Source organism: Schistocerca gregaria, chromosome 3 (assembly GCF_023897955.1).
Source record: "Schistocerca gregaria isolate iqSchGreg1 chromosome 3, iqSchGreg1.2, whole genome shotgun sequence".
Lineage (NCBI taxonomy): Eukaryota > Metazoa > Arthropoda > Insecta > Orthoptera > Acrididae > Schistocerca > Schistocerca gregaria.
Window position 1 is genome coordinate 569,779,685 of NC_064922.1, and position 12,813 is coordinate 569,792,497.

General features: G+C 42.7%; 1 protein-coding gene across 1 annotated transcript in view; it reads right to left on the bottom strand.

Annotated features, from left to right (window-relative positions):
• Nucleotides 1-3,290: 3,290 nt before the first annotated feature.
• LOC126355905 (cholinesterase-like) overlaps nt 3,291-12,813 on the bottom strand; it is a 90,948-nt gene continuing 81,425 nt past the window's right edge. Inside the window, exons 9-10 of the mRNA XM_050006417.1 lie at nt 6,406-6,544; nt 3,291-3,824 (exon numbers count right to left, since the gene is read on the bottom strand). Coding sequence (XP_049862374.1) covers nt 3,659-3,824; nt 6,406-6,544 — 305 coding nt within the window. The 3' untranslated portion in view covers nt 3,291-3,658. The remainder of the gene's footprint in view (nt 3,825-6,405; nt 6,545-12,813) is intronic.

The window sequence follows — 12,813 nt, forward strand, 5'->3', positions numbered from 1 at the left end:
GTGTTATTTGAAATACAGGTGAAATGGAGAATCAGCATATGTTAGTACTTACTTCTACTGTTACTGCTTGAGAGTCAATGTTTGCTAGTGGCACGGTAATTGGCTTATAGCTGAATGTTGTGCTAATCAATATAGCTCCTCCACCTTTTCCATCCTCTCGATCCGATTATATTACTGGATATCATTGATATCTAATACACATGTTTTGTTTCATCCAGGCCACGCCTATAATATCGATAGAGTAGTCATTATTATAAAGTTCGTGTATGAAAGACATTCTATTAGCATATAAGGATCTGGTATTGCACAGGGGAACTTCAATATCCCTTTTCTGTTTATATGAGTAGAGCTAAAGTATGACCTATTTCTGTCTTGATCTATATTTATGTTTTTGGTACTATCTAAGCAACCATATTATATACATTAGCTTGACCGAAACCGTCTTTGGTTAATGAGGTAAACTGTGTTATTAGATTTGTTATTCCGCCACCAGTAGTTCGACTGTCTCAGTATTCTTGTCCTCCACTCCTGATATAATTTCCTGTTGTGATTCAGGAGTATGTGGCCGTGGTGTATGTGGATTCTCCTCAACAGGAGATATTGGTAAATTTATATTTACAGAAGGACTTGGCGTAGTCTTTCTTTCGGCCTACTGTGGTGAGTAGTTGTCCTGAATTTGTGCTGAATACTTTTTATGGGGTAAACTTTTTCTCCCAATCCGATTTACTCCTACCAAGACTCCACGCCACAGCACATATTCTTCAGTTTCCTTACAAAGGATGTAAAGTATGTAGCTAACGCTTTCTTAATCAGTTGTTGTTTGAGGTATACTGGGCAAGACTTATTTCTCGATGTGTGGACGCAGTACATTATTTCACTTTTTCACTGAACTGTCTCATGGGTCCCCATACACAGACTGCATCGAGTCTGTGACACATTGATTGCTAAGATGGCCATTCACAAGGCATTTAAGACACTGCCTCACTAGGGGTATGAATGGTCAAAAATTGCACATCATTCCAAACATCGTCACATATTCTGGTAGGAACTGCGATACGAATGTGACCTCAGAAGTTTGCCGGGTATGTAGTGCGTTGTTTCTAAATGAATTATGCTCATCATTCGGCATACATGGTGACTATAATTTTGGATTGAATAGCGTCTTTCAACTCTAACTCTGTTCACTCGGTATCTACATTACTAACAACGCCTCAACGATGTGTTCTGTGGTTTGGTGTGTATGCTATCATCTGTTTCTGATATAGAGGGGTGTCCTCTGCAAACTTGTTTGCAGCCTCTCTTGTTGATAAATCAGTCCGAATTCTGTTTTTCCGTACAACCTTGAGATTTGTGATTTTCTGTCTTTTCCCATAATCTGAGATAAATAATATCTTCTCCAAGGCCATGGGGTGGTATTTACCTACATTACCATTAAGTCCCTCTACAAATACGTAACCTCGACCTACTTCATCGCTATATCTGTTACCTATGTTTTGGCTCTATATTAGCTGTACATTTGTTTGGAAATGATTTTCCCTTGGTTTATTGCTGTTTTCTTGCGTAATTTGCGTGCTAAGTGAGTTACCACCCAGCGTCCTCCTCAGAGTCTCCCTGCAGACGAGGGAAATTGATCCTTCATTCAAATTAAAACTGTCAGCCACACCTGTGTTGAGGGTTGTCAGATTTTCTATCACCCTTGTTATTTGTTGCTGATATTGCTGACTGGTAACTGCTCGTCTCTTCTCTTTTAATTCTTTCTTCCGCTCGAGGTGCATTTTGGTACAGAACTCGTCGTCTGCTAGACATTCATACTCATGTTGAGTATAATCTCGATTGTATAACTGTGTAACTCCTGGACGCGAAAGAGGAGGAGATGCGGGGAGGAGGGGCGTGGTACTTCCTCACTCACCGAATCGGCCACCGTCTATATTTATTATTGTGTGGTTCTGCTGTATTTATTGCTCACACGCGACTTCTGTATGTCCTAATAACTTTTTTCCTGCTTTTTTTTGCAAACAAAAATTGGGAGATTAAGCATAGCAATCATTTGTTTCTAACCAAAGGTGATTAGTCTTACCTGCAAATTATTTCTACTACTGATAAATATTTCTTTCCACAACAATTGTGTCATGCGAGCATATTATTCATGGTACTAAAAGATTTTTCTGCCATCTTGTGGAATATTTATGCAATTATAAATTACGTTAAAATTTATAAATTTTGAAAGTTCTAGAAAAGAAAGCAAATTCTGCGCTTAGCAGGCAGTGGGTCTCCTAAAAAATCAGTTCTACGCCTGCATTTAAATTTAACAAGCGCTACGAATGTGAACTGGTGTTCTTTACCTGACCTGCTGGTTTGTTGTCGTCGAGAAAATATTTCAGGATCGGCTTTTTTCCAGATTTTCCTGTTCTGGTTTACTGTCTCAGAATGTTGGAAAATACTTCCTTATTATTCTAGTTTGCTCGGCATCATGCGCTGAGTTGCAAATAGCACGAAATAAACATTAGTGTAACAATAGCGTTGTTCGTTGTACAAATGCATAAAATAAATACGATAAATATGTGTATGTTTACGTCCTGTAAACGGTTGACGGTGCAAAATCTTCTTCTGTGCGGTTTGCGTTTACTGACGGGGACAGAAAAATCGATGACTGCTTATTTATCAGTGAGAGAAAAATAATTTAACGATTTTGAAAATCATATACGGCCTCTATTCGAGTATGATTCTGTATGGAATCATTACTCTCAGCACACAAAAAGAATTTGTCTTAGCGAGAGAGGCACGAACGGTTTATCTTCTAGTACCATAGGCCATGATTATGGCTAGTTTCATGACCTAGAAAAAAAAAGATACACCTATCTCGCTTTAGATCGGCGTGCAGGAGGCAGAGGACTTCTCTTATGAATGACCAGGAGAAAACTGTTATCCCTTTATGTTTTGACCGTGAAATCGGGAAGTTAAAGATCACAAGCTCTAGAAAAGGGTGAGAATCAATTTTTACATACCGCGCAAGCAGCCATTTTGACAGAGTTCAAGCCAGCCAGGAATTAATCGGTTTTCACTTACCTCCTTTTTACAACCTCTAAGAACCGCCTTCTCTACAATAAAAGATACCACAGGACAACAACAATTATGTACACTGGTTTCTTCACTCAAATGGTTACCATTAAATAATGAACGGACATACTCCCCTCCACCCATCTTCTATTCAACTCTGATACCAGAATGTGACAAAACAAGATTTACCTTAACATACCTACTATTTTATCTGTAGAGATCACAATATATCATCTGGGGCGAAGTTATTTATTGTAAATTTTCTTAATATTGCTTTCTCGACAAAACACTGCACGCTCACTGATCAATGTTAACGTCATTTCAGACATCTGCACGTTATACATATTAGGAACGAAAGGAAGTAAGGAATGCTTAGTAGAGAGCAAGTGATAAGGGGGTAAAGATTTCTAGTTACAACAACTAATACTGCGATCTATATACCTGTTTGAATAGCCAAACCAGAAAGAAGACATCCTTGCACATTATTGAAACTAAAATGAATGTTTGTGATCTGTAATCCGTTTTTGTTATCACGTCAAACAATATTATGAAGCAACCCTGACAGTGCCGGGTCTCCAGAGTGTGCTCTCGTCAGTAGGCCCTATGTCCCAGGGAACGGTTGCAGCGGCACATTCTCGTCCCAGAAGTCCATGCGGTCCTTGTCCTTGTCGTGACCGAGCGTGATGTTGGCTTGTATCAGCAGGTAGCTCCTCCTCGTCATGTCGTACGGCTCCCAGACCACAGGATCTGCAACTGGCGTCGGGTTTCTGCGAAAAAAGTGTACGTATTACTAAACATTAATTTTGTCCACTTTTGACAAAATTTTGTCAGATTATCATATTGACTTCTGTATTCAGTTGATATCCTGGTTACAAATTAGGTTCTTTATACTTAATTTATACATGCTGTAGCAAACCAGAGAAGCAAGCTACGTGGCGAGAACCAAGTTTCTGGCCCTGCCTGTAATCAAATCTGTCGTTGTCCGGCAACTTGTTACAACGTCAGACAAGGGCCAATAAAATACCTAAAATCAATGACATACTGGATTTGATTTAACCTATAAATAACAGGTAATGTTGAGGTCACCAATACTTTTAATTATTAATTTGTGTACTACTGCATGTGTAGTATTCTAGTAACCTGTAACAACTGTCTACGTTGTGTTTTCTTCAGTATAAGCTAGGTACTTTGTGAAAGGCCATAAAAAGGAAGGATATTTGTCACCACACGTCCTCACCCCCATCTTGAGAATATTCCTTATTGATCAAAACTCAGTGCTTGCTCTGTGATCTATACTGCACGGCCATGTCACATGATACAGCCATCACCTACGTTCGACGTTAACGTGCAATAACCACTCACAGGCGGCAGGTAGCAGCTCTAGAAACGGTGCGGGCGACGCGGAAAAGCGGCGAAGCCTGTAAACTCTTCGTGTCCCACAGTGGTTAAATCTTCCTAATAAAATACTTATTTCGACATTCAATAACCATACAAAACCGGCGCTGAGGTAACCATGTTGCACCACTGGTCGTAAAGGATAGAGCGAACGACGGCCGCGGAGATGTGTACGGAAGAACAGACGTACAACTGCCGAGCAGCTGGCCCTCGAGGTGCACCAAGGGTCTGCCAGCAGCGTCTCCTTCACAAGCATTGCTGCATATGGGCCTCCGCAGCAGGCGCCTGGTTCTTGCAATAATACTGAGTACAGTTCATCGATGACGAAGGCTTGAATTTGCACGTCGGGGCGCGAATGGGCGTCCACTGAATGGTAACAGGTGGCCTATTCAGATGAATCACGTTTTATACACAGTCGGACAGATGGTCGTTGGCATGTACGTCGTGAAACGTCTGAAAGCTAGGGCAGAGGCGGCGTTATGGTCTGAGGAATGTTGTATTGGCCTTCCCTGGGTGATCTCGTCGTTCTGGAAGATACAGTTAATCAGCACAAGTACTGTATTAGTCTGTTTGGGGGAACCACATCCACTCCTTCAGAAGTGTGTTTTTCTTTGGCGCGATGTACTCTGCTTGCAGGACAATCCAAAGCGTCCAACAGCTCGAAGTTTGAGACCACAGGAATAGTTCACCGCACTCTCCTGGTAACCACGCTCTCTGGATTTAAATCCAAGCGAGAATCTCGAGAAGGCTGGTTGCGCAATGGAATCTCGACCGAGAAACGTAGAGCAGCTGGCCACAACGGTGGATTTGTCGTGGTTCCATACCTCCATCGTACCATCCAAAACAACGCTTACTCTCCTCCTGCAAATCTCGCAAATGTCCACTCTGCAAAAGGCGGTTATTCAGGATTTCGATGAGTGATCACATCAATGTAAGTGGACAGTGTACTAACTAAAGGCAAGTCGTTGAGGTTAGAGTCCCTCCTCCGGTATGGGATTGTATGTTGTCCGTAGCGTAAGTTAGTTTAAGTTAGCCTAGGGACCGATGACCTCAGCAGCTTGGTCCCAAAGGAACTTACCACAAATTTCCAATTTTTTTCCACGATCATACCGTCCACTTCATTCCGTTTATTCATACATTTATCGGTTTACCTGTCTGTTATAATCATTTGCGACATGCAGCTTAGCATTTCTCACGGAGCAATCCACATTTTTGGAGCGCTTTTAGTTTGTATCATAGCTATAATTCAGAACTGGCAATTCACACTGTCTGTCAACTTACCGTTGGTACAACAGAAGCTTGATCTAGAGAGTCCTATTACGTTCACTTTCTAAGATGCTAAACATGCCATTTAAATTTTTTAAAAATAACTCTCCATTTTGTCTGAAACATGTCATTATGTTCTGACTGTCTTTCAGTATCCGTAACACTATTTTTAACTTTCTTATTCACAACGAAATTTGTCCCAAAATTATCTTCTTGCTTCTATGAACTTACAGGAGTGTATGACTTACTTTTAATTGTACTTTTTATTGCCTTCTGAGTATTCTGATTACCATTCTGTATTCCCATTTGATTATATTTCGTTCCAGTTCTAACTCTACAAACCTATATGCAGAACCTTGAGTTCCGTAACTTGCTATCCCCCCAAAAAAGGTAATACAAGCAATCGCGTTTTTGCTTCATAATGTCAGCCCCTGGAATCAATATACCCATTCGTATCCTGATCACATGACACCCAAGTCTTGATGTCTCCTGTCAGCATCGTCGTTTAGTATTCGGCCAACTATTGCGTCACTAATGGTACATTTATAAAATCAGTTAGTTTCCCAGTGTATCATTCTTCATTATCAGTCATGCATTACCGAGGCCTTGAGTTCTACGCTAGTTATAATATTTTATTTCATTTTATGTAAGCCCTGAATCTATTTTGAGTGTAGAATATACACATACCCGTATCTCGCAAAGTTGGTCCAGAGGCGCAAAATATTTCTTCGTACTTGATCCTCTTCTGATTTCGGATCAAAATTGTAATTAATATCCAGGTCCCTTCGCAGGAAGAGGAATTGTAGCTCACCGGCATGTGCAACTCCTGCAACAGGAACAAGCATACGCTTTCTAGTCATTAATCTATTATAATAAATGTCATACGAAACTATTGTGTCTCTGACAGCATGTCGGCTTAACATAAAAACAAGTACGCTATTATAAGTGCATGAATTCGTAGTTCTCAATTCTAAAGAAACAATCAACCTTTTGCACTAAATACAAGCGCTGTAACTATGTTTGCTTTGGGTCAATGGTCTTATTTGTATGCGGGGGATCAAAGAGTTACCGTTTGAGGGCGTTGCTGCTGCTTATACGCCACGTAGCGCGACTCCGATGCAGGTATGTAAGCACCGGCGTCTAAGCAACTGATATGGCATTCATGTCTTTCCGGCGAGCTTGCTGTAAATGCGGCAACTAAGGCTATGTTATTAACGAATGTATCCCAATGGGACCAACGTGCTGTTATTATTTTCTTGGCTGCCGAAAGACAAACACCGGTAAACAGCCACCGGCGAGTGAAGAACGTGTATGGGGCAGCGCGCCTGTCGAAAACCACTGCTGCAGACGGTTGTGACAGGGAGTGCTGCTGCTTCATGATGACGCACTTCCTCAAAGCGCCTCTGTCGTAACTCAGAAGTTACGCCAACTCAAATTGGGAGGCACTCCCATGTGATTATCACGCCTTCAGTCCTTTAAAAAAGCCCTTGACGGGTCGACGATTCCTGACGGATGAGGGTGTGCCGTAGGCAGTTACAGACTTCCTCACTTAGGAAGACACGGTATTTTCCCAAAAGGTTATATTCAACCTGGTATGCCGGTGGGATGACTACCTTAATGCTCACGGCGATTCTGCCCGATAGGCATCCCGTTCCTGCTCTGTACAGCCCTAGAACGGAAACTTTTCGATCGGTCCTTAAATGTACATAATACAGCAGTGACATGTGCTGGAAGGGCGCTAAACAATGTGTAGCGTTGTGATTTTTGTATAATCAGTGTTTCGAATGGTATAATGCGAATCTCTCTGTCTTTCTACATTGATATAGTTTTCTCTGCGTAAATATCACATTACTTGTTTCGTAGTCGCTTCAGTCCGGAACCACGCGGCTGCTAGGTTCGAATCCTGCCTCGGGCATGGATGTGTGTGATGTCCTTAGGTTAGTTAGGTTTACGTAGTTCCAAGTCTAGGGGACTGATGACCTCAGTCCCGTAGTGCTTAGAGGCATTTGAACCATTTGAACTCTTTTACTATGTTATAGATTTCGTTTGCACCTACCATTTTACCCCTCTGTCTTTTCAGTCCTAAATACGGTACGTTACTCCAACGTATTTAGTCTTACAGGATGAATTTTCTACAGGCTGCTTCCCCTTGCCTATACTATTACGAAACTCTTCACTATGAACCTCTCTGTCCACTTCATTTTTAATTTTCTTAGCACCTCAGGTTTCCAATAGGTAGACCCATTGATGGATTCAGTTAAGAACACAGATTACAATGAAACTATAGGGTAAGACAGAAAGCTTAATACGAATATGCACAGTGGTAGCCACCCGACAGGAGCCCCCATTGGTTTAGTTGAGCAAGCGGCTGGGACTGCTCCAATTGTTCAACGCCGTCAGCTCTGGTGATCTGTCGACGTAGTTGCAAGCTGGACAGCGAGTGGTCTATTAGAGTTGTTATTCATGCTAGAAAGAAGAGGAACAACTTCTAAGCAATATTATTCTCTTTCATTCATTTTCCAGATAAATGAAATCTATCACTTTTTACTGCTATAGTGTCGCTGTCAATTTCTGCACTACGTAGTCCGCCGTTGTCTTTTCTAATTTTCGTCATGTTCTACTTAAATTTTTTTATCCTCAACTTGTTTCCTGTAAAAACTAGTTTGTTCACTTCAATGTGCTTTCTTTTCATAAGGGAACTACTTCAGCAAAACCGTCCAAATTTGTACCACTCTGCTGTGCATTTTTATTTCACTTCAGAAAATTTCTTTTACTTCGTCCATTGAACAGTTTAAGCACAATTGGTAATAATCTATAACTCTACGTTATATCTTCCTCTAATCCAACTATACTATAAATGATCACGCCATTTACAGGTGGTGATTCCACGCTGGAAGAGAGCTGTGAACTGTCCTTTGAGCGCCACTGTGTCACTGCTGTAACTGCGGAGAGGCTGGGAGATGGACTGCAGTGGAGGAGAGCCCAACCGCCGGTGGGTGTTCCACAAGATGATCGAGGCGGCAGAACCGGTGTCCACCGGGAAGTCGACGGGACGATCACTGACGAACACCTGGACGGGAAATTTGTCGATCCCATCTCTGAGGTCGCCATGTCCGATTCCTACGTCGTGAAAGTGTCCGGTTCAGCCAAATCCGTGTGAATCTCGGTGGGGGCCCGGCAGACCTCCGCTTTGTGACCCGTCTTGCCGTCGAGGCATATTCGTCACGGAAAAGCTGACACTGACGTTGAGAATGCGTGATGAAATGCAGAAGGGAAACTGTCGGGGAGCGCTGGGCGGGGAATGCCTGTTTACCAATAGGCACAAAGTCTGAAGGGAGAGGGGCGGCTGGGGTAGCATGCGGAAGGTAGGACTAGCCGCACGGAGAGAAAAAGCATTTTGTATGGAAGCTGACGCACGGATAGAGTGCTCGAATCTTCGAACGATCTGAAGACAGACGTCCAATGTGGGATCTTGCAGTTTCAGAAATTCGTCCGAAGCCCCTCATTGGGTGCGTGTACCAGGAGTACGTCCCAGACGAGTGACGCGGCGAGTGACTCTTACAGACTTCATTGGAACACCGCAGTTAGCATGCCCGGTAGGACTGACCCTGTTGCTTACGGCAGCTAAAAAATTTGTGTCGCGCCGCAGCAACATGTACCTGCGATTCAAAATATCCTCTAAAACCAAATTTGACTTCCTCACATGATAGGAGTGTGGTTCTAACTCAGGTTTCAGTTGCTGAAAAAGTTGGTAAACCTCTGGTCCAACTTACGCGAGGTGAAACGCCCTATGACGGATGTCGCCAGAGAATGCTGCTCGAGGCGCGCCAAGTAGTTCGCCAAAAGAAGGAAATGACGGAGGAGCCCCACTAAAGCCTTTAGCAGTGAGGTCCGACCGAGATGGGAGTTGGGAGCCATCGGCGGACGCTGCCGTAAAGCTCGCTACCGTGGTGACCAGCTCTTGCAACACCTGCTGCTTCTCCCACGGAAAGAACATCATTTGTTGTGTCATTTCTAGGCTTTCGGATACTGGCTGTTCGACCAAAGAGAAACAAGAAAACAAAACGAATATCAGGTGACCTGTGAGAATAAGAAACGGAAAAAAACCATACACGTGACCACCTGGGCCCAGATACCACGTCGTCACTTGCCATATCTCTCATGGAAAGACGCTTAATAAAAAATAATATGACACAGGTAAAAAAGAACAAGTGTTCATTAGGACCACAGCAGAGAGAATAACAAAGGAAAACTCTTCTCAGTAAAAAAAAAATATAATACAACTGCTCAGACACTGACAGGCATACGCCTAAAACACACAGTGAATAAGCGTAGTGGCACTTGAGGATTATGCCACTGATAATCTGTAACGATGGAGGTTGAGCGTTCGACGCACTTGCCAACAGGTGCGTCTCGTGATGTCGCTGGAAAGTCTTAAGTACGACTCCGATGGCTTCTGAGAGGGCTCTTACTTATGCGCTGCTGAGAGCCAGCGCATGAATTGCCACAGAGCCGATGGAGAGAAGTGCCGACGTGTTAGTTTACGCGGCCCTACATGGCCATGGCCGGAGGAATTCGCACTGCTTCAATTCTGCACACGTGGCACGGCAGAGGGTATAGGTCCCTAGAGGCGCTTGTCCTGCCGTCTGTCGTTCGTATTGTGATTGATGCAGTCCGGGGAGGCAACGCTTTGTAAATATGCATACCCGTGATGCTTCAGTGTCTGAGGATTTGCAGACCTCCTTAGACGAATGGCAAGTGTACATGGCACAAGCACCACGCGCTTACATCACGAATGACGGAAACAGTGAAGTTTTGTCTGACTTCAGCACAGAGGAAATCTCAGATTTAGACTCTCATTCACCAGACAAGAAATCTCCCAGACCAGACGGCCTGCGAAAAGGGGTTTTTCGGCAAATATTGGCATATCATGGGACCAAAAGATCAATGAAATAATGAAAGGGGCAAACGCGTCACCAGAATTAAAAGATGGTGAAATGTTCTTAGTGAGTAAAAATGGACATAAAAATATTATCCATAACTTTGTAACTTTGGGCCTATAACACTTACAATTTTGATTATAAAACGAGAAAGATCAGTAGCAGAAAGGGCCCGCTCATCAAGAAAACAATTGTGAACAATCAATAGTGCACTCCAGGCATGTCCTTCATAACAACCATCTCGGAATATCGAGATGACATAGCAGTAGCCTCGGTGACGAATATCCGGTGCGGCCTACTTTTTATAGATTTTTGTAAAGCTTTCGACCGAGTTGGTTACCGATACATGGAACAAATTATGACAAAAATTAAATTGCAAGTAAGAGCTGCACAAGTTATTCGCAATTTGATTACTCGTTTTGCTGCAAATATCAGTGTCAGTGGCCCAAATGACGAACTTAATCAACACAGGCAGGGGCGTACCGCAAGGGAGCCCACTCTCAATTTTACTCGTCGTGCCAACTTTGGAGTCTCTTCTTAGGGCGATTACTACGAAATTAGCAGGAATAGTGATCTCTGGGAAAAATGGCGTTGTACGAAGGAATGTAGATGATGTTGCCATTATAATTCGACACGATGATAAACGTGGACTACAGCAAGGTGTGATTGACGTATACTATCAGGCTTCGGGAGTGGCAATAAACATAAAAAAGTGTAAACTGTTCAACTTCAGGGGCGTAGTGGAATACACATCCACTATCGTTGACAACCATATTGTCTCTTAAAAATTACTACTAAAACTGGAAAGAGGCAACTAAGAGCATGCTAAGAGCAATAATAGAAAACAGTTGGCATTTGAGATCCTCCTCCAGAAAAAATATAATAAACACATACATATTTTACACAGCGTAAATTTTCCCTTTGCCAAAACTACAAGCGAGAATGTCGATGAAATATTCGAACAGTTACTTGTGTAAAGGTAATACATTTAAAGTGATGCTCTCAGCTTTAACAAAACCAAAAAAAGACTAAAGGACTACAACTGACGGAAATGAACTTAAAATCAACGGACTTATACATTACGAGGACCATCAGAACGCTCAAACAGGGACTCAACAATATTACGCCCCATCTCTTCAAGATTTTTCGTTCACAAAGCACGCAACCACCAATCAGTGTAGCTAAAATAAAGTAAGATCAAACATGTGAGGGAATTCTAACTACAGGTCAGTTAAATAGGCGAAAACGTTCTAAAAAAAAGGCCACCCGACAACAACAGAGTTGATGGACAAGTAGAAGCGGACAGACAACCCCAACAGCTTTGAAATACAGTACCCGATGGTAAACTGAAAAGCTGTATGGAAAAACTTCACCCACCCAATTCATTCTACAGATGTTACATCCACAAGGTATTAAGTAGTAAACAACGTCATTGCCACCAGTGAAAACCTGAAGCTTATTAGGTTCAGTGATAGTGACAGGTTCCTAGAATGTGTGCTAACAGACACACTGGATCATCGATTTATCTGCAGCGGACACCATTGCAATTGGAAATTGATAAGAAACAGGCTACCAATAACCACAAGAAGTGCAGAAGAACATTTAACACAGAATGATTAGCTGGGTCCCTAAAGGACTATTACGCAGTTACCAAAAACAATACGGTACTGTGGCTATTGGTGAAATACACACATCAATACTGTTTGGCTTCACCTTAGTTCCGAGAGTTCCGGAACCTGTACACCTAATTGGGATCAAACATAAACATCATTTCCGACCTGTTTATCCCTTATGAAAACCACATATTGCATGTTGTACCACCACACTGCGAGATCTTCAGAGGTTGTGGTCAAGATTGCTGTACACACCGGTACCTCTAACACCGAGTAGCACCTGTTCTTGCATTGATGCACGCCTGTATTCGTCGTGGCATACTATCCACAAGTTCATCAAGGCACTGTTGGTCCAGATTGTCCCATTCGCCAACGGCGATTCGTCGTAGATCCCTCAGAGTGGTTGGTGAGTCACGTCGTCCGTAAGTAGCCCTTTTCAATCTATCCCAGGCATGTTCGATAGATTTCATGTCTGGATAACATGCTGGTCACTCTAGTCGAGTGATGTCATTATCCTGATGGAAGTCATTCACAAGATGTGC